This window comes from Sapajus apella, unplaced genomic scaffold (genome assembly GCF_009761245.1).
Source record: "Sapajus apella isolate SASKATOON/1434 unplaced genomic scaffold, GSC_monkey_1.0 scaffold78, whole genome shotgun sequence".
Classification (NCBI taxonomy): domain Eukaryota; kingdom Metazoa; phylum Chordata; class Mammalia; order Primates; family Cebidae; genus Sapajus; species Sapajus apella.
In genome coordinates, this window is record NW_022437018.1 from 8,237,701 (window position 1) to 8,261,650 (window position 23,950).

The 23,950-nt window shown below is 34.9% G+C and overlaps 1 protein-coding gene across 4 annotated transcripts in view; it reads right to left on the minus strand.

Moving 5' to 3' along the window:
- CTNNA3 (catenin alpha 3) overlaps positions 1-23,950 on the minus strand; it is a 1,791,515-nt gene that overhangs the window by 466,006 nt on the left and 1,301,559 nt on the right. For all 4 annotated transcript variants that reach the window (XM_032252666.1, XM_032252665.1, XM_032252664.1 and 1 more), the window contains one exon: positions 13,003-13,203. In XM_032252666.1, the coding sequence (XP_032108557.1) occupies positions 13,003-13,203 (201 nt within the window). The remainder of the gene's footprint in view (positions 1-13,002; positions 13,204-23,950) is intronic.

The window sequence follows — 23,950 nt, forward strand, 5'->3', positions numbered from 1 at the left end:
GGGAAACTACTCACAGAAGACCTATTCAATGTAAGAAACACAACATAGCAGAAGAAAGAATGCGTAGGCCATGCACCTGGGCCTGGGAGACTTGCACAGCTACCCAGAATTCCTTCTCAGTCACACAGGATGTGCTTCATCTCTGGCTTATGAATCTTCGGTTACATAGCATGGCTTGGCTATGCTATGTAACTGAAGATTCTGATCACACACCAAGCCATGCTATGTAACTGGTTGGCTTGTGTGTACACTATCTACACACCCCAAAAAATGTAAACAAGCTGACTCTGGATACTAACAAGGTGATTTCCACTTAAACAATGTATTATAAATGTAAACTAGTTCACTTCTTCTTATTGTGGCCAAAAGTCACTATCAGACCTCCAGGTCACCATGGAGAGTTCCAGTCCAGCTGTAAGATAGCTCTTTTCCAAATGGTCATTTAAAACAAAAGAAATCAATCTTTTACATGATATATATCTAATGTATACTAAACATATATAGTTATAACATTACATATAATACATATATATAATAGCAATGTATAATTATATATATCATTGTATATTACATACATCATTGAAACATATGCACATATGTACACATCTTTCATATATGTAACAGATATTCAAAACCAGCATAACAGATGTTTGCCATGTGACACTGAAATCTGGTTTCTTAACAGTGACAAAAGACATGACAAATACAGAAACTGAACAAATACAAAAAGTCAAGCATAATAACAGTGCAAGCAGAATTTTAAAGTTTTAGGGTCATGTGGTTAGGTTCATGTTATTCTAAGCCTCCTGGGTGGGGATTGGTCGAGCAATACATTTTAGAGAGGATAGTGAATTGCTTTCTTTATCATGTGACTAACGAACATAGTGATTCTGTTTTTCTCAATCTTTTTCAGGCTTCCTTTAGAATTCATTCATTTTCCTGGGAGCCCACTGACTTTGTATTCTAATTTGGATCCATTGCTTTCCAGACCTGCTAGTCATCTGCCAACTTGTCGTTTTATTCATTACATCTCTGGGTTACATTCACTATCTGTTTTTTCCATCCTTTGTTTTGTTTGAGCACGGTTTTCAAGTCATTTCTCAAACAGGATCTACACAATTTACATTTTCTGAGTTCTTATGCACACAAAAAGGTTTTTATTTTGCCACGTAATTTGGATGAATATAGTATTCTAAGTTCATATTAATTTTCTCATGAAGAAAAGTGAGGAAATTAATTTCTCAGCAAAGCCATTTCTTCATTGCCTTGCAGAACTCAGTGTTGTGATAAGAAGTCTAACAATAGTTAAGCAGGAACTCACAGCTCCTCAGCAGACCCCTTCTGTGCAGACTAGATAGAGGCTTTTGCTGCTCTCTTTCATCTATCTCCATGTTTCCAGCTGCTTTCTATCTTCCGGATCTTTTTATTTCCTGTGATAATCCTATATGCATGCATTTGCCATTCTGAGTTCATTCCCCTTTGCGTTCTTTTACTGTTTTGTTTTTTTCCTTTCTTTCTTTCTTTTTTTTTTTTTGAGACAGAGTCTTGCTCTGTCACCCAGCCCGGAGTGCAGTGGCATGATCTTGGCTCACTGCAACCTCCGCCTCCTGGGTTCAAGCAATCCTCCTGCCTCAGCCTCCCCAGTAGCTGTGAATACAGGCACGTGCCACCACACCCAGCTAATTACCTTTACTGTTATTTTAAAGGGATGCTGGACTGGAACTGAGTAGTTTTATCTTTTCAGTTTGTTTTTGTGTTAGCTTTTTAAATAGATGAAAATGACAAAACATTGTTAGTACCTTGACTCAAAGTTATTTGATTGTAATTGTGAAGATAGGGCAAATACATTAATAAATGCAAATAATGGAAAAACATTGACACCTATTTACAAACAGAAGTAGTTGTTAAAGGAGATATAAATAAATAGAGTAGGGGAGATGGCAAGAGAAGTACAATATTTTAACTTACTTCTTCCCTCAAAAATAATTCATTTTTCAGCGACATCTGTACTTTAATTCCTCTTTCTTTTTACATAAGCATTTTGAGACATGCAGCAAAGGAATGTGTATAACCTTTCTTAAATCACTATAACCTACAATCAACACTAGGTTTTAGAATATCTGGAATCTTAAAGAAATACTGCCAGCAGTGTTTATAATAAATGATACCTTTAAAAATCCCTATATCAGCAGAGAAATTTTATAATATAAATTGTTCACTTAACTTTAACTGCTACAGATTTTGGCAGACAGTAAAATTAAATGGTGGATGATCACCAGAATATATTACATTTTGCAAGATAGCACTGGGTTACTAATACATTTCCAGAGAAGAAATCTCTTCCCAGTCCTTAGCCTGCTGTGTAGTATTGTTAAGCAGTAATACTTTCTTTTGTAATTGATGAAAGAAGAAGTTGTAAATTACTATGAGCTAGAAATTTTTATTTGTGAAGTGAAAATATATGTCAGCAGAAATCATGGCTTGGCACATGGTGAAAACAGCTTTCTAGCTGCCTAAAGTCTCCTTGGCTTTTTTCGAACTACTTCTGTCTCCCTGAGCTGGTTAACTGGACACTTGATGGATGTCCACTTGTTCTACTCTCAGAATTGTTTTTCCGATTGTGACTATCTTTAAAATACCCTTTCCACCTTTAGTCAAGCAATCTTTCTTCCTTCACTGATGATCTTGTGATATCCACTGTTTATAGTTTTTACCCAAGTGAAAGAGGCCTAATTAGTAGACAACTGATTTCATTGAATAAAATATTCACATCTATTAATAAAGCTTGTAGGTAACATTGTCATTTGCAAATGTCAGCCTGCTAATTTGTTTTTTTTTTCTTAGCAACAATATTCCCTTTCAGTATTTGATTTTATGTTTATGAAGCCTGACAGCATAAATGCAATATGCCTTATTTTGCAACAGCTATAGGTATTGTTCACCTTAGAAATGCTTAATCCTTCATTTACTAAACTTGCTCTTGTCTTGAAAACATGGCAATATAATTATATCCATTGTAACCAAGCAGGACTACATCTGAGGAATCACATAAAAATTGGCAGGAAAGACATAGTGGGGAAGAGGGTGGCGATGAAATGGCTAAAGGTATTGTCAATTAAGTTCTGCTGCCTGCACCAATACCGCTAGGGAAAATGCAATCTGATTTACACACTCGACTTCACGTGGTTTATGTTCACTCCAAAACCAGAGGAAAGAAAATCTAAGAAGGGCATACTATCTCAGTTTATTCTCTAGCCTCAGTGACCTTGAACCTCAAATTTAGTTTTACAGAGGAGTATATAAAAGTTTTATCAGCTCACATCAATAAATATATAACCAGACTTTTCTAACTATTTATAAAGACTTCTAAAAAAGTAAAATTAACTGTCTTTGCAGCTGAGGGCTGTTAATACATGAAATAGATATACTTGTAACAACTGAAGGGAGTTGTTTCATTAGTTTCATAAATCTGATTTTTGAGGTGAAATGGAAGAGAGGAGCCTTCTGCCAGTTGGTTTACATTTTTAAAACTATATACTATGTTACAGTTTATAAGACAGTTTATAGTAATTCTCTGTCAAAGAGACTTCATTGTTGGATTACCCAGTAGACAGTGGTCTAACCCAGAGCTCCTAACAACTTTGCTGAGGCACACCACTGTGTGTCAGTGAGAGGAGTTTTCAGATACTGAGCTCTGTAACTCTCAAGGTAGCTGGGAAGGAGCTAAGACTGTTTGATAACCGTAAAGCCTCTGATCCCCTCAGGCCTTGAGCAGACACTTCTCTTTTGCCATTGCTGTGTAAACATTATGGATTTTATTTATTTTTCTTAATTTTTATTTATTTATTGAGACAGAGTCTTGCCCTGTCATCATGCTGGAGTGCAGTGGTGCAACCTCGGCTCACTGCAATCTCTGCCTCCCGGGTTCAAGCGATTCTTCTGCCTCAGCCTCCCAAGTAGCTGGGGCTACAGGCACATACTACCATGCCCAGCTAATTTTTGTATTTTTAGTAGAGGCGAGGTTTCACCATGTTGGCCAGGATGGCCTTGATCTCTTGACCTCGTGATCCACCTGCCTTGGCCTCCCAAAGTGCTGGGATTACAGGCGTGAGCCACTGCGCCCAGCCTTATTTATTCATCTATCTATCTATCTATCTATCTATCTGAGACACGGTCTTACTCTCTTCCCCAGGCTAGAGCGCAGTGGCACATTCACAGCTCACTGGAGCCTCAAACTCCTGGGCTCAAGAAATCCTCACACCTCAATCTGACAAGTATCTGGGACATACATACACACACATACACATACACACACACACACACACACACACACACACACACACACATAATTTTTTTTTTTTTTTTGTAGAGCTGGGTCTCACTATGTTGCCTAGGCTGATCTTGAACTCCTGGGCTCTAGCAATCCTCTCACCACCTCAGCCTTCCAAAGTCCTGGGATTACAGGTATGAACCACTGCCCAGCTTCAAACACTATGATCTTAGCACTAGTCTAGCTGTTACAAAGATGTCTCATACTTGGTAATCTTAAAAATTAATGAAGTCAAAATACCCATTCCTTTGGATTTAAAACAAAATGATACCCTTCAATTCAGTATCACTCTACTTAGAATTTGAATAATAATAGGATACAGGCCTATTAAATTTTGTCCCTGTAGTTAAAAAAAGAAGAAACCTCAGTTTATCATTGAAGGATATACTTTCCCCCTTTTTGAAAACCTTCATAGACTCCTTTATGCTTTTACAGATGCAGCAAAACCAACATTATTTTATTAAGCTACCATCTTGGCCACAGAATCAGATTCACATCATATATTCTGCTATGGCATGTCTTCCCTCGAATGTACCTAGATTTGGAGTGGTATCATCATACCTTCTTTAATAAATCTACCAGAAAGAAAGCGTGCTTTTATGCTTATTTTAAAGGTTTCATAAACCATCTAAAAGTATTGGCTGAGCAACAAGCTGCTGACGGGCAATGCTCTTGGTTGGGTATGTGGATGGAAGTAGCTCTATCGTCCCAGTGATGTCCAATTAAGTTGGCAACAGCAATCCTCAATTTCCTTTTTCTGGGTCCTTCTGCTCCCTCATTGATAATCATCTTCTCCTGCTTCTCATCATCCCCAACTTCCTCCTTTGCTAACAGAGTTCAGAGTGCTTTATTATGCAGGGAATCTGTCAGCGTAAGAGTCTTAGTATGAGACAGAGCATTATCTGCAAAGACGATCAAAGGCCAGGTGCTCACCCGTATGTATGCTGACAGTCAAGGTGTGGGGCACATGATTCAAACTCTACTAAGAAAATGCTTCTGGCACAGGAAGTTGCATTCGAAGTAAGTGAGGTAAAAGCAGGGATAGTTTTATGGTTTATTCCAATGGTAGTACTATCTGAAATGTGATAGCAAATAGATGTATCATATGTGGGGTCCAATGTCATAATGTTATGATCCCTTTAATGGCATTAAATGTTCAGAGGGGCCTGGAATGGCACTTCACACGGCTGTTCTTTGGGATGACTTTAACTGTGGTTCTTCATACAAAGTGTCCCTTGCATATAAAGTGTCCCTCCATATAAAGTGTCCTTTGCATATAAAGTGTCAGCACTTCATGTAAAGTGTCCCTCACAGTCTGCCAGTTTTCTCTTCTTGTTATCCAGTCTTCCTGCGTTTTTTTCTGACTAATTTAGCCATTTTTAATTTAAGTTGTTTGCAACCCAGAACCAAAACTTGTACCTCATGTCTAATCCTTTTAAACATAAATTATTTTTCTATTGCCTTCAGCACATAAAGATTCATAAAGCAAATCTGAATTAGTTATTTTACAGAAATATGGGAAAGTAGAATCAGAATGAAAGATGTGACTCTCTTTCTAGATGATATCTTGTTTCCCTGGAGTAGATGCATCTGAGGCTGATCACAGGCATTCTAGAGTTAAAGAAGGTACAAGACCTCTGGAATATCTTTGCACTGGTCACTAACAACAAAGCAGGTTCCCATTCTCCAGTAATTCTCACTTCCTTTCAGCCCAGGCCAATTCATCTCCATTGTCCTTAATCCATCTTTCATTTAGCAAAATTCTCAAAGTTATTGTATTAGTCCATTCTCACACCGCTCTCACACTGCTATGAAGAAATACCTGAGAACGGCTAATTTATAAAGAAAAGAGGTTTAATTGACCCACCGTTCCATATCGTGGGGAGGTCGCAGGAAACTTGGCAGAAGACACTTCTTCACAGGGAGGCAGGAGAGAGAATGAGTGCCCGAAAGGGAAATGCCAGACGGTTATAAAACCTTCAGATCTTGTGAGAACTCACTATCACAAGAACAGAATGGGGGAAACCACCCCCATGATTCAATTACCTCCCACCGGGTCCCTCCCATGACACATTAGGATTATGGGGATTAGAGTTCAAGATGAGATTTCAGTGGGGACACAGCCAAACCACATCAGTTGCATATTTTACATTTTCCAGATATGGCAATATTTCAACCCCTCTTTATGATTCTTTAATATCCAGGCTTAAACCTTTTATGTTATTCCTCTTTTAACAATCAAATTTCTACCAATGTGTCAGAATATATTATCTTTTTAAAATAAGGCTATTACCAACAGTGGCACTTTAGATTACTCAATGTACCATGTACAAAAGACCAGAAAAGACTTTGCATCACACAGTACATACTGAAGATTACAGTTTTCATAGCACTTTATTTTTTCTGACAAGTTTGTATGTCCATTTACTTAAAATGGCAAGATAAGACTCTTGCCATTCATATTTTAGTTCTTAAACTGGATCCTTAGTTTCTTAACTAGATCTGGATCCTATTTAAATCTAGTCTTCCTTGGACAGAAAACAAGTTTTTCCACTCAGAGGTTCTAGTAGCTACTTTCTTCAACTTAGAATGTTACCTAAAGCCCCACACTCCTGTGGGAACAGAAGCACTTCCATGGCCATGAAATCTTACTCTTCTTTAGAGAGGCTGAGTTGTAATTTAATTTTCAACTTTAGAATTATCACCACAAAGACACACAGTTATCCAGGTTAGCCAAGTGATCTGCAGACAGAAACCTCTTGTTCATGCTCTCTAACTGTGTCAAAAAAGAGTCAGATTAACATTTATTCCAAAAGGAAGAAATTATATAATTTGAAAGCCTGTTCAGACTGCGACAAGGGGAGGAAATTCTCCAATAATGGTTCCCGAATGTAAAAGGATAGTTACTACCCTTTACAGGGATTTGCTGGAAGCATTAGTGAAATTAGGTTCAGTGGGATCTTTCAACAGACACAGTTCAATGACGGTTCTTGTAAGTAATTGAATACACAATATTCATGATCTACTATTCAAAAGCTTGCTAAAGAACCTTTTAAAAATCTGACCCCAAGTTTTCTGGAAGTGGTTAAGATCTAACGCTAGACAGTAATGAATCACTTCCTTAATCTTTTCTCTGCCCCATCCTTTGACACATCCCACTGCTTTTGAGGTGTTTTTTTTTTTTTTTCCTTCCCTGAATTGAGATAACAACTTATTCTCTTGTTTAACTAGACTGTATCACAGTGTAATCTTGCAGGAAATTTTAAATTTAAATTTTGGAGAAGGACTTGGTGATCAATGATCATTGGGTCCCTCTACTATGTGTAGATGCTACCTGGGAAAAATAAAAACAAATTAAGTGTGGTGTCTGCCTTTAAAGACATTACAATCTAGTGGGAGAAACTTGTATGTAAATGGCTGATTATGATCAAAGGCAAAGGGAAATAAACATTAACTAGAGGACAAGCTCATAGTAATACAGATAATGGAGCAATTAATTCTAACTGAAAGGGAATCAAAAGCTCCTTTGCAAAGGTGGTGGCATTTGAGACAGTGTTTAGAATGATTACATTTTAAGCGGGCAGTAGAGAAGAAAAGGTAATCACTCCAACTGCAAGGATAGAATTAGCAAAGCCATAGAGGTTTCATTAAAGAGGTTTCGTTTTGAGTTTTGATTTTTTTTTTTTTTTAATTCTAACACAAGACACAGTGGTACACCCTGGGAGAGATTCAAACAGAAATAATATGAGTGTCTTTTTCTCCTGTATCTCATATTCCATTTTGAAAGAAAAGACTTTTTTTTTTTTTGGAGACAGAGTTTCACTCTATCACCCAGACTGGAGGGCACTGCCAGGGCTCGGCTCACTGCAACCTCCGCCTCCTGGGTTCAAGCAATTCTCTTGCCTCAGCCTTCCAAGTAGCTGGGATTACAAGCACATGCTATGACACCCAGCTAATTTTTTTGTAGTTTTAGTAGAGATGGGGTTTCACCATGTTGGCCAGGCTGGTCTCGAACTCCTGACCTCGTGATCCACCAGCCTTGACCTCCCAAAGTGCTGGGATTACAGGTTGTGAGCCACTGTGCCTGGCCAAGAAAAGCCATGTAATTATATCTGAGGAGTTCATCAATACCATATACTTGTCTGAGATGATGTAACTGAGTGGCATATCCCTTAAGAGCTACAGGGCATAAGAATAGAAAGAATTTATCATTGCCAAAGGTTCCTAGAGGACATGAAGATAAGCTTTTTCTTGAAATATGAATAGAATTTGAAATGAGAAACAAGGGGTAGAGATATTTAAAAAGAGAGAGATGGCATGGAGAAGATCTATAAGGCAGTAAGAATCTTGACGTGTCCCTGCGATTGTGGGAGTATTAAATTAAATAAAGTGCAAGGTGCCTTTTGGTCCATATCAGAAAAAAAAAAGTTAGAAATACAATTTCAGGTAAAATCAAATTCCTCCAGAGTTCAAGTAGGTAAATTAAGTGAGTGAAGAAGACTGGGTATATAATGAGAGAGAGTGGAAGAGACTATGGCGTGGTAGAGACCATGGCCAAAACTCATGAAAAAGGGGACACCACTAAGCTCCAGCCAATTCCAGTGAAAATTACGTTGATCAGAACTGCACTGGCCATATAAAAATTTCTCTCTGAGTCATATCTAGTATGCAAACTACGAATTTTCAATCACTGCTGGACTGCAGAGGGTAAGGACTGCTAGAACTAAAACCTTTAATTTTTATACCTACTTAAGGTTGTAGGGCAGAGCTGCAATAGAGAAAAAGTAGCATTTTTTTTTTTTTGAGACAGAGTCTCACTCCGTCACCAGGTGACAGGCCAGAGTGCAGTGGCACGACCTCAGCTCACTGCAACTTCCTCCTCCTGGGTTCAAGCACTTCTCCTGTCTCAGCCTCCCCAGTAGCTGGGACTACAGGCATGCGCCACCACATCCAGCTAATTTTTTTTTGTTGTTGTTAGTAGAGACGAGGTTTTATCATGTTGGCCAGGATGGTCTCGATCTCTTGACCTCGTGATCCACCCACCTTGGCCTCCCAAAGTGCTGGGATTACAGGCGTGAGCCACCGTGCCCAGCCAAAAGTAGCATGTTTTAATCAAGCTACAGAATGTAACATATGTATATGTAAACTATATTAAATGAAAGGGAATCGGTAGGGGTTACCAACTGCTATTAAAGTTTTTGCAAACCAAGTTTTAAATGAAATACACCTTACAACTGTATCTGCTGTTTAAACTGGACTAAACAATTTACAACCAAATTTTAGAAAACATTTATTGGCTTAAAATTTCTTCCAACTGTTTCATTTGCTTTTGAAACAAAAAAAAAAAGTAACTATATGGCACCTGTCCATTCTAAGGAGGAGGGAATTCTGGATATGCACTTTCCAGGCTTGGCCTCATCAGATACTTGATGAGTGAATCTTTATTTGCCATCACTTCCAATTGCCAACAGTGGATGCCACCAGGATATTTTGGTCACATTCATTTATGTACTGTGCCTGATCTGTTTTGGTCCATGAGCCTGGCTAACAGTAAAACCAGGTGGAGCTTGGAGGTTTACAACAGATGCTTTGGGGCTTGCAGATTCCTGAATTTGATAGAGTTCATAAATCACACAAAAATGTCCTATGTCAGTCCACTTCTAGTTTAGGTTTTTCTCCAACATAGTACAAAAGAACTGAAGTTTACGCTAAGAGTATAATTTGTAAACCTTCACAATATAAATAGAAGGTTTATTTATCAGAAAAGCTAATATGTCTTATCTTCTCCAGCAATAATTCCTGACAGGAGGAGGAGCTTAGTAACAGGTAAGAATGGGGTGGAATAAAGAATTTCACGTGAAGATTACAATAGTATGCTTCTATCTCAGTGCAATGTAACATTCCAGATGTTGACTACATTTCACTCAAAAGCAACTGTTAGAGTATGTGAATAATATAAATTTCTGAGATATAATAGGGCAGCCCTACTTTTTAATGCTGAGAAAATACTTAGAAGACCATCAAATTTTGAAAATATACTAATGAGCTACAGAGTCTGATTAAAACCAAAGGTGTTATGTTTTAAAAACATTCTTTGTGATTTACATAAGTATGGCTTACATTTCATCACTTATGACAATACTTTAAGGCAAATTTTGCAAAGATAGAAAACTCTCGGTAATAAAAACAATTCACAATAGCTCGTCATTAAGTCATTTTCAAAAAGCAAGGTTAAGACCTGAAGACTGTGTAAAAGAAGAGGAAACAAAGAGAAAAACAGTCCCCATATATTACTGTTCACTTGCTAAAAAGTAAACTACTAAGGCCTCAGAACACAAAACATGATATTTTCAATTATTTAATTTGATAATTATTTATAAATAATAAGTCCATCTAGATGTGAGGCAGATGCAAACAAAGGTGAACATCTCCTGTTAGCAAATTGTGGAGGACAGAATAGTTGGAAGTATCTTTCGTAGACAATACCTCCATGGGAAAGAACATTTACACATTTTTCAGTTTTGGTTAAGATCAAAATTTATTGCTCAGAATTCCCTTTAGTGAGGCCTGCTTTTCATAAATTTGAAGGAAAGCTATTTGGAGAATAGTTTGGAATTAGACAAAAACAAAAAAGGAAAGCTTTTCAAAGATACACCAAAAATTATCTAAGTAACGAAATTGGAATGTCATAAATTATACAGTTACACTATTAATAAGGTGCTATTTATATACAATAACCCAGACTTAAAAAATTCATTATATTTGGGATATATAGGACATAATTTATCTAGAGAATTTTAATTAAAATTATATACAACTAATTAGAGGAAAAAAGCTTTTTTTCTGTTCTGAATGTGATAATGTAGCCATATTGATTAGCTATCTGGAAAGGTCATTGTAAATCAAAGAGGTATTAACAAACTTGTAAGTAAGTGTGTAAATAACTTTGTTTCATTATTTTCTGATTTTGGAATGACTGCAAAGAGTGGCATACTCTTGCCTATAGAGCATAACACTGTAAACCTTGTACCTCCAACGGACATTCTAAATCAAAAAGAGCATGCTCGTAAGTATAACATGATTATAAAACTGAGACTGAGGCAAAATATTAGTCCAGCTAGATTTTACCTAATCAATTCCTGATAGGAAATTATTTGTATATATATAAAAAAAACCCTGTTACATTCTTTTACTTACATTCTATTATCAGAGGATATAAAAAAAATCAGGGACCCAGATAACTCAGTACTTGATTTTGACCAACAAGAAAGGAGTGCTTAAATTTAGTTTAGGGAAGAGATACTGAATGACCATAGCACAATCATCTTTTTAAACAAGTAAATATATTACCACAACTTACTGAAAAATTAACTTCTATGTGTACTATGTGCCCTATTGACATCGGTGACTTTGGGGAGTGGCTATGGAAATATAAACTTAATATCAACAGTTTTATCTTTCCTGATCACATTGTTAGAATTTCTTTATTTTAGAAATATTTCAAACAGATAATAAGAAAACTACATACCAAGATTCATCAATGATTTTGTTTATCAACTTCAAGAAAAACAGCAAAACTGATCATCGATTCCCTGCAAACCTTGCTAAGCTTGCCTTGCAGCATAGTGCTTCAGACCTAGTCTCTAGTGAATATTACTCAACTGTTGGTTTGTTTCTCTTAATTCAATTCAAGGACTGGCTTCAAAAATAAAAGAAAAATTTAAAAATGACTCATCCTTGTCTCATCTACTCCTTTTGCTAAACAATGTGCATATCAAATTTCATATTCCATATGCATAGCACAAAGAATGATTCTCTAGGATCGATAACTTAAGTACGGAATTTCAAATATTTTAGGAATCACAGAGGCACCATCATCCTAGTGTTAGGAAGTGAGAGTAAAATTATTTAACCTAAAGATTTCACAAATTCACAAGGGTTTTCACAAGAAGGAGTTCTGCTATCATGACTTATACAAATAGTTGATTGTCCTCATTGTTTATGAATCCATATAAATTCAGACACTTCTGTAAGTTTCTTGGAGAAATATTAACATTAGTTCCGAAAACGTCATTTTACTGAAAGAGTCAAAAACTAAGCATTTACTGGCTGATTTTAGAAAATATTACTTGAGCGCTGCAACCAAAACAAAATACTGGTTCCATATTTCTCACGCAATCAAAGAAGATTATGTGCAAGAACAAATTGCTGTTTTGCAAACAGACTGCAGATAAAAGTAAGAACATTTCTCTGGCAACACAGGACAGACTTCCTGTGTTTAAGTAATGTAAACAAAAACCTGCGGATATCAACGATACAGTTAACAGAGGGTTTGGAGACTATCACATACTTAAAACCATGCCAGCCCAATTGTATCTCCTAACAGATAAGGCATTAATAAACATTCTAAGTGGTTTCTGGCTAAGGCCTGTGGGTAATTTATATAATGCGTATATTTGTAGAAGACCTCTTTTCACCAATGAATATATTTACTTCTCAGAGATAAATTTAAAATCGTATAACCACAGTGTGCCAGCACTGATCAGATAGTATAGCAATGTATGTCAAAAGAAGCAACACAAACTGAAATCTTTCCCATATGTACGAATATTTGGTAGCTATGTAGATTCAAATATGAGAAAAAGTGCAGCTGTTATTGGCAATGGACTTACCAGTACTTGTAAGGAAGTTCACATTTCTCATTACACCTTCAGTGTAAGCCCCGGGCTCGTAACTGTCCATTTCACCCGTGACGATGTGAGCAACTCTTGCTGCCCGGCCTCTGATAGCACCCGCAGCACGGTCTAAATTATCAGCATCCTGGTCTCTTAAGGCTATGATACACTTGTTGACATCTTCCAGGATATGGCTTTCTGTAAGCAAATCAATTAAATTAGTTTTTGTGTGTGTGTGTTTAAAATCATACAAATATAGCATATTATAATTATATTAACTTCTGACTTCAGATAAAGTGCACACTGGAAATGAAGGACTTTGAGAATTATTTTTTAAAAAATGGAGTCATATTTTGCTTATATCCCTTTACCCTTTAATAGCAAAACCCATGAAATATAAAATGCTACATTTTTAAGATAAATTTATATTGACTGCACATTATTTCAGATTCCAGTTCCAGTAGATTAGATTTTAGAGTGACATAGAGGTAGAAATTAAAGAGTTTCTTAATTAAAATGAAAATAAAATATGTTATGATGAAATGCTATATTGTGAATGAAAGCAATATTATAAAACTTATATATACATAAGGTTTTTAAAAGATTGATTTAAACAAGTGAATTCCAGAGAAAGCTGCCTACTCTGAAGAGTGTCTCCTGAGCTCCTCTCCATTCTTCTTTAGATGAGTAGGGCATGAAGCTAGTAGGAAGTTATTGTAGCACAATAATATTTTCTTTCTCTATAAACTGATTAATACTCCCAGATAAAACTAATGAGTGAAGATGTGCAAATATGTGGAATATCAACAAACATGGGCAATGATATTTCTAAGAAATTAAAACAATACTAAAAGAATTACTGTTTTGGCTTCTGGCCTCATCACATGAATCCCCACCTAATATCCTTAACAACTATTTCTTTAAAACATATACAGAGAACTTTTATAACAAAAAGATCTCAGGAATTCCAGAGTGTATTATTAACTCTTTTTCTCTCTCTGTTGGTCTCTCTCTCTTTCTGTCGGTATCTCTCTTTCTGTCCTTCTCTCTATCTGCTTGTGTATATGTTTTGACTGTGTGTGTGAGCTACAGAGGACAATCACTCCTCGGATTCCTTACAGAATCACTTTTCCCTCTTATTGTACAGAAAATAAAATCAGACTGGGTGTGGTGGCTCACACCTGTAATCCTAATACTTTGGGAGACCCAGGAAGGAGGATGACTTGGAGCCAGGAGTTTAAGACCAGCCTGGGCAACACAGCAAGACCCTTTCTATACAACAAAATAAATTTAGCCAGGAGTAGCAGCATGTGCCTGTAGTCCTAGCTACTTGGGAAGCTGAGGTGGGAGGATTGATTGAGCCCAGGAGTTAGAAGTTCCAGTGACCTTTGATCATGCCACTACACTCCAGCCTGGATAAGACAGTGAGGCTCTATCTATCTATTTATCTATTAATATGTATATTTAAAATTTATTTATAAATTTATTCATATATTTAAATTATATGTATATAATTTTTTTAAAAAAGAAAATGAAGTCAAACTGCCATTGAATATGGTCCCTATTGACTTTTTGAGACCTGACTCCTACCATTCTGCTGCAGGCCCCTATGTTTCAGTTATACATATTTTATGATTTCCAAAATCCTTCGTGATCTTCCAAGCCTCTGTCCTGTGGGCATATTAGAACCTTGGCCTAGGCAGTCTGTCCCCTTTGACTTGCTTGCTCAACTCCTAACTATTCTTTCAAGCCACTAGGCAAATGTTCCTGCCTCAGGAAATCCATTCCCTCATTCTTCATTCCCTACCACAAAACCAGCTTTGTTCCATGTTGTTTGGGATTCACATAAAATGGTGAATTAGAGATTCTTCCTGTGTTTTAATTACTTGTTTATAAAACCATCTCTCTAGTAGAATTTGAAATATATCTGAGGAAAAGAATTTTGTCTTATTCCTTGAGGCAGTCTATGTAGCATATCTGTTATAATACTTGGTACTTGTTAGGCTAACAAGAATGCTTGTTGAATAAATGAAGCTCTCTTATAAGACATTCCTAAATCTTTGGTTATGAACACAGGTGAACACATATCTGTGATCTGAAATTAGGTAAATTTTACCCATATTATGGACATTCAAATCACTTACATGAAAAGTATTAAACTCTGAAAACCTTCATTATAAATTCACTAGATCTTTAACCTAATTGTAGCATTCACTTATGAATGTATCATTAAGGCTTATAGTAAATACAGTCACGGTCCAGTCTCAACAGAAAGCATATGCATGTATGTATATTATCATATTTCCCTGGAACAGAAGTATAGGTTTGAGTTTAGAAGGCATCATGATAATCATCAGTTTTTAAGAAGTCGACAGATGTGCACTTTAATGACACATTAAGAAGCCACTGTTTTTCCAAGTACATTGGAAAGATTTTTTTTTTTAACAAATGAAACATCTATATATTCAAAGAATGTTTAATCTGTATTCACTAAGGTGCTTACTTTTATATTGCAGAGCTATTTTTCTTAGTCCTATAAAAGTGAAAGAATATTTACAGAAAAAACAATGTCCATTCTTGGAAGATTGATAATATATAATAAACTACAATTTCTCTTTAATTAAAGATGAAACTATAGCTTGTACAAACTATTGTTTTCCTAGTGAATTTTGCAGAGGAGAAAATATACAAAGAATATTCACTAACAATGAATGAGTAGTTACCTCTTACTGCAGAAGTATAATCTATATGCTCATGAATTTATTAAAGCAGTGAATAAAAATATAGCAAGAATTTTTCTAGTTATTTTTTTGTTTGGCTTTACAGAAGATTATGTGATTATTGCTCACAATTAAATAATGCTGTCAGAAGCCATTGTGTTAAATCTTGTTGAAGAATTATAGAAGTAAGGCCAGATACGGAAACAAAAGTCTTATATAAATGTATACAGTATGAAAAAAGCAATAAGTGAAAAGAAGCTATAACCAGACTCAACTCAAAGCAGCTATAGTGAGAATATTGGAGAAGATGTGTAAATGATTTTTGAAATTATTGAGATTAAATATAGCACAAAAGTATTAGAAAAGGTTCACAAATCTTGTATTGTTGTGACACTTTTCCATTACCCTGAATGCTTTACAGAATGCTAGCAACAACTATTTGCATGAAGCTCTAAACATAGAATGCCAGAAAAAGAAAATCAAAATGTTAGGTACCTCCCACATATGCACGATAACTAAACATTAAACACAATTCTTAAAAATGATTATTTCTTTGCTATTTATATTTCTGGTGAATTTAAGTGGCTAAAAAACCTTCATGAAGGCTTGAGTTTTTAGGCCTGGCTACACAGCCTTTAAACCTCTAGGAAAGAAAAAAAACGCCAAATACCTTATATACAACTTCCTGCAGTTGAATCCCTTTAGACTTTGCTGCTGATGGAATGGGTTTACTATTTAAACACAGCAAAAGTCATTTGGCTCTCTCCTCAAATTATTTTTTTTTTCTAAAGTAGATGTACCTGAATTCAACAATTGCCTCATTTTTAAAATGAGGTTAAAAGAAACAGAATATGTTATTATAGAACAAGCACATTTAGAATATTATGTTTTGAAGGATTGTCACATAGTGAAGATTTTTCTTAATAGCTTCAGAGTATCGGCTTAACATTTGCTCTGAGGTGAGGGGTGGAATGTCCTGGTGTTAGTGTAAATGCTGAAACGCATTCATTTAAGAGGAAAGAATTGCTAAATTATTAGCAGTTTCTATCAGTCATTTTATAGCCACCTTGAGATGCAAAAGGTGATTTCTATTATGTTGGAAAATTGTAATACACAAGACAATAAGGGAACTGATCTTTGACTAAAAGGTACTTTCTTTGGTGCAAGCTTCTCTGGCTAACTCCATGTTCAGTCACTGCAGCAAGTGTAGCACAGTAAAATTCTGAAATGCATTTTTTAAATTATAATTTTTTCTAGCTGTTCAGTTTTATGTGTGTGTATCACCCAGGATGGAGTGCAGTGGCATAATCATAGCTCATTGCAACCTCAAACTCCTGGGCCCAATTGATCATCCCACCTCAGCTCCCAAGCAGCTAGAACTACAGGAACTCTCCACCATGCGTGGCTATTTCAATTTTTTATAGAGACAGGGTCTTGCTATGCTGCTCAGGCTGGTGTCAAACTCCTTGCCTCAAGCGATCCTCCTACCTCAGGCTCCTAAAGTGTTGAGATTACTGGAATGAATCCCTGCACCTGGCTGGTTTTCAACAAGTAAAGCCAGAATTTAAAGGTCAAATCTATTGTCCCAGGGAAAGTAGGAAACAAACAAAATTCAGGGAGAACAAAAAGGTAAATCATTGGCTTTCGAAAGCCAAAGTAGAAATTTGCAAGTCTGTAGTACAGAGAACAGACTGAAAGTAGAAGCACATTTTGTTTGCAAAAGCTAGACTTGGTTGAGAGGTAAATTTTCTCTTTTTTAATCCCTGAAGTAGAACTTTGAATATATCAATGGCAAAGCCTTAAGGGGAAAAGAGTTTATGCTATAATCCATCAAGTGAGGAATAATACACTATCAACAGTTTCTTCCCCTGAAATCTAGATACACAAGACAAAGATTCAGAGAAGGGAAGAAGAAGAGGGAAAAAAGATATTAACCAGTTTTTCTAAAGAAGCTGAATTATAATCCAAAATAGATTGAATTTTCTAAATGGGCAAGATTAAGTTTAGCTACCCAGTGTATATAAGCTCAGAGAGTTAAGCGAAATTTAATTACGTGAAAACAAGTTTCCATTTTTGCATACCTGGCTCCATAGCTGTAAATAAAAAACACATTGCATAGGCAACTACACAAATGTTTAACAAACAAAAACAAGAATACAGTAATTTTTCTTTCTTATTTACCCAAATTACATGAAATTAAAAAAGAGAATGCATTAGTATGTATGTAAGTTAATTGTTGTTTATCTATCTACTTAAAGATGGTCAAAATTTGCTTGACAAGAGTTTAATTATGATGATTAGTTTTCAAATTAAACAATATCCCATAGAAAGATATAAGCAAAACCTAGTTTAAGAATACAGAGTATGCATATAGTTAAATGTAAAATGAAAGATTTCTTGTTCCTATTTTACATCCTAAATCCTTTCTCCTGTCTCTTCTCTCCAAATTCTTCCTATATGTTAGAAAATGTAGATGGTATAAAAGATATATAAAGCACAGTCCCTGTCTGCAAAGGGTTCACAGTCTAGCAACCAGAAAATAAAGCACTTTTTATTTTATTGTCTTTTATTCCGCCCAAAATATAATAGTCAAAATTGTACTCACTTTGTCATTTTACTAAGGTTTTGTCAAACTTTATCACAAAATTTGCCCAGTTTCTTTCCACTGCAAGCTGTTTATTCTTGAGCTTTTAGACAGCTCGAATTTACTTGACTTTTGACAATAATCAAAAGAAAAATGAAGTCTAATATTGCTATTCCCAAGCCAATTATCAATAATACTTTTATGACCTCTGCAGCACTTATTCACATACAATTCTGTAGAAACACACACACACCCCCACACTCACACACACACACACACACACACACACACACAGAGTCATTGAAAGCTTCATAGTTCTCTGGATATGTCTTAAGTAGGCTCTTGCAACAACTTGTGAAGTTGTTAAGGAATTTATCAAAAGCTTGGAAATAAAAAAATGAACTATTGCTTGTCCTTTCAATGTACTGCAGAGCAGACATTGCAATCAGGCACACCTGGCAAATACCTAATTCTCCAGGAGTGCGTATCTTTGTTTCACTTGCTATTAGTGTTGATTATTTTACAACTCTGTAAGAGTTAACACTTTTTATTTTTTAACTGATGACCATGTAAATGATTCTTGTTACAAAAAATGTATTTATAAAAATTTATAAAAATATATTTTTGTAACAAAAATCATAGGAATTCTTTTTATAGAGATGGGAATTATTTTTATAGAAAAGATAATCCTAAAGGCTACCACTTCATTGCGCTGTAGGGCATTAACCAGTTTTGTTTCTAAATGAGAAATTTTATTGAATCAGTGTTTCTTTATCTAAATTTTTTAAACAAGGCTTATTACTTTAGTGGCTCTCAAAAATAAAATTTTTGGCACATGCTCACATTAAATTTATAAAAGCCATGCTTTCAAATTTAGAAAATTATCCCATAGACTGCATACCTTGACTTGGAAGCTAGTGATTTTTCAATTAGAGTGCTTTGTAGAATAAAAGACAAAAAGCAAAAATTTTATGTTAAATCATAAACCTACATTTGAAATGCAGAACTAAAAACCTCCTATAAGATAATGGAGAAGAAATTCTAGGTGATCTTGGGTTTGGTAAGAACTTTTAAAATATAACACCAAAAACATAATTAACAAAATTTTAAAAATGAATACATTGGACTTCATTAAAATTTAAAACTTCTACTCTGCAAAAGACGCTTAAAGAATAAAAAGCCACAGACTGGAAGATAACATCTGCAAAACACTTATATTATGCAGGACTGGTATCAACGATGTACAAATAATTCTTAAAATTTAATAAAAAGACAATAACTCAATTAAAAAAGGAGCAGAAGATATGAGCAGACACCTCACCAAAGACATACAGATGACAAGCACACAAAAAGACGGTCAACATCATTTATCATCAAGGAATTTGAATTCAAAACAACATATTGCACATCTATTAGAATGACTAAAATTTACAACACTGATAACACTAAATACTGGTGAAAATGTAGAGCAATAAGAACTCTCATTCATTGCTGAAGAGCATGCAAAACGGCACTTTGGAAGACAGTTTGGAATGCCGCTTTGGAAGAGATTTCAGCAGTTTCTAACAAAAGTAAAGATGCTTTTACTATACAATATAGCAACCATACTCCTTAGTATTCACCTAAATAAATTTAAAACTTACATCCCCACAAAGCCTGCACATGTGTCTTTGTAGCAGATTTATAATTGCCAAAACTTAGACACAATCAACATGTTCTTCACCAGGTGAATGGATAAATAAACTGGAACATCCAGCCAATGGATGTACAAAAAGCAATGAAAAATGATATATCAAACCAAAAAAAGATACGCAGGAAATTTAAATGCATAATGTTAATGAAATAAGTCCATCCGAAAGGCTACATACTGTATGATTGCAATTATATGTCATTCTGGAAATGGCAGCACTATGAGGACAATAAAATTCCTAGGGAATGTAGAATGTATAGGTAGAGCACAGAGGATTTTCTAGGTAGCAAAACTGTTCTGTATAATACTGCAGTGGTAAATACATGTCAATATACATTTGTCAAACTCCATAGAATTTACAACACAGGGTGAACCCTTCTGTAAACTATAGGGTATACTTAATGGTAATGTATCAGTATTAGTTCATCACTACTAACAATAAAGGATGTTCTTCAAACATTCTATATTCAGTGTCAAGTCCACTTTAGACCTTAAATAAGCACTGTTCAGCTTCTAAAATTAGAATAAAAATATTCAATTACATACATTATTTACAGACGTCTACAAATAATGAAGTAGGAATTATGAACATACTTCAATTTTCGGAGAATATAACTAAGAAGAAGTTTGGTGCTATTCTTTCCCCAAGTTTCTAGCCTTCTGGTTGTCAACTGGTTTCTTGGAGTTTGTAACAAACACAGTTTGAGTATCTCTTGTTTTCCCAGCATTGTGTTAGGCAACATATACACAATATTTTGTTTAATTCTCATAACAATTCCAAGAGATAGATCTGTTACATTTCATTTTTATAGCTGAAGCAAAATGGAGACTTTGAGCAGATAAGTATCTTCTCAAAATTCATAAAGTTATAGTAATTTGAGTCAAAATTACTCAAAATCAAGGTTTGTCTAACCTGCTAATCTTCTATAAAAATGCTAATATCTCATCTGACTTCAAGATAAGTTGATTCTATATCATTCAGCTATTCCAAATGTATAATGGAAAGGGAAAATTAATGGTTTTAAATACTTTCTAAATTTTATAGAAACAGTAAAAAAGATTGTCTAGACTATTATAATCTATAGTTGAATGCACTATGAGTTTTCACATTAATTTTCATTGGACATAAGATAATCATCTACGCATTTTAGAAGGATAATTTTAATTCTGCAAAGCTTGCAATGACTATCCTCTGGTAATGTTAATATTCTGGCTCTGTAATAAGAAACCATCATAGCTAGAGGGAACCTCCAGTATTCTAGAAACATCACCAGGAAGGTGGCCATAGAAGAATAAATAAACAAATGAAGTTTAGTGCCTTAGCTACTTAGCTATTCTGGTGCACGAGTGAAGTCTAGGTTATTGCATTTTGTGCTATTCTTATCCTGACAAACCAACAGGAAAAGTGAAACAAACCTTAGGCATTCTCACTCAGACCATACTCTTTTCCATCAACTCCTCTAATACTGAGCTTTTCCATGTTAATTGTCCCATTGCTTCCTCTCCCATAGACTGAGAACCTATTAACATCTAATAATAAAACCTTGGGTTAAAAAAAAAAAAAGAGAGAGAGAGAGAAAGAAGAAAAAAGAAAGCTTTCAGGATATTACCAGATTGAACATCAGGATTGTCAGCAGGAACAGACAGTAGTGAGCAATTCTCCCATATTATGCAATAAAACCATTCAATTCCTGCACACTGGATGCTAATGTTGGATGCCTCTGTTGCTGGATTGTCTTATAAAAAACAGTAAGGATTCAATAGGGTATTATTCCTTCTTCATAGTTCAAAATATAGAACTTGGGTGTCCAATTATGAAATCTGTACTTTTGGGCACAGAGAAGAAAATCCCAGCACTGTTTACAATAATTTCCTGGAGGTATATGACACATATAGCAGAAAAGCAATCTTAAAAAATAAAGTACATAAAATGCAAATGTACAGATAAATTAAGAATAAATGGGTTGCTGATAACCTGGTAAATTTTACTAAGTTTTTAAAAAATTTTTCCCCTCAGAATAATAAGTATGTAAACAGTTTAATTATCTTTACTACCTTCTAAAATATAGTAACTCTCCACAGGGGAAAAAGAAGTCTAACAATTAAAAGAGAACAAGACTATTAGTGGATATATATCTTAGGGAAGTTCACTTCCCTATTCAATGAATTAATTTTAAAGTCAAGTATAGCATCCTTTTGCTAAAATTTACTTTTCTCTTATCTTTTGCTCTCAGATGCACAAAAATGGTCAGAACAGATTCCTCACTATAAGACAAATTCTACTCAGCATCATTTATAATTGGCTCAAGGAAACCATAATTGAAAACTTGAATTTACCACACATGACAAAGGAATCAATGAGGTTAAAAGCAAACACAAGGTGTGATTTTTTTCCAGCCCAAATCAGCATCATTCACAAAGTATTCTGTATCACCCTGATTGTTTTTGTAATATGTAAATTGCTATGAAACTACATGGAATTAGACACCAAATTATAAAGTCTAATGAAAAACAAAAAGTAAAAAGATAGGGCTTGAAAGGTACCATGTTTCCAGGGACTCAATATAGTTCAACTTAGCTCATATTTCCAAAAAGTCTATACTCTTTATATACCTTTCCATGGAGTTTCTCTATGAGGCTGCCACAAAGCTTTCTAGAAGATTCTCTAATGGATCCTAATCATAAACATCCTGTAATTTCTGAACCAGATCCCAATTTCACCAGCATCAGTAATTGTTCTCTTAACAGTTCTCTATTTCTTGATATTCTCTGTAATTTTTATTTATTTATATTCTTTCAGATTCGGGGTTCATGTGTAGGTTTGGGTAATAGTGAGGTTTGGGCTGCTAGCATACCTATCACCCACATAATAAACATTATACCCAATAGGTAATTCTTCAATTTTTACTCCCCTCCCACCATTCCCCTTTTTGTAGTCTGCATTGCATGTTAGTTCCACCTTCATGTCTACATGTACTTATTGTTTAGCTCCCACTTATAAGTGAGAACTTGTGGTACTTGATCTTCTGTTTCTCAGTTACTTCACTTAGATTAATGGCCTCCAGCACCATTTATATTGCTGGCAAAATACATGATTTCATTCTTTTTAATGACTGCATAGTATTCCATGTATTTATACCACATGTTCTCTAACTCATCAAATAATAGTAAAGAAATACATGTATTTATATACTATTATTTGATATATTAATTTAACTCTGAAAACATATACAGGAGCCAAAATTTTACTGAACTGAATAAACTAGACTTATTGAGATATTAACAAAGGAATACTAAAAGGCCCATTAGGTTATATTAAACTGGTTTTTTCCTAATAAGTGGAATGTAATCAGGCAGAAATAATTAATGATGTAGTTTGCTAAACTTAATTTTAAAAAGTATTACAATACCTTAGTACAGTTTTCATGGATTTAAATTTTAAGAGAGTGATTATATTTTCACTTCAATTATAAGTTGGGCATCCACATGAAAGTGACACTTTAGGTTGCTGACATGTATTCAAACCTTGTAAATGAACCCAGTTTATAGCAGATCCAGAAATGTTTATGAATAATTTAACTATGGCTTCACAACAAGTTGTTAGAATCGTTATTAAGCATTTTAGAGAAATAAGTTCATTCTTCACTCTGCAATGGATTGGTAGAGTTTTGTCAGGAAATAATAGTCCACAAATTATCACCCTCAAGAAATTCCATTTCTAGTAAGTAGTCCCCAAATTGTTGTCCTCAATGAAATTCCATTTCTAGTAAAGATGTTTTCCTATGCATACGTAAGTTTACAGATCCATATCAAAGTAAAATTTAAACCACAGCTACTGATTGAAGTGAAACAATGATTTTATTTTAGAATGCAAACCACTGGTGAACACAAATAATAACTTTAATAGAATGTAACAAACCAATATAAGTTTTTTGCTTATAAAGTAATTAA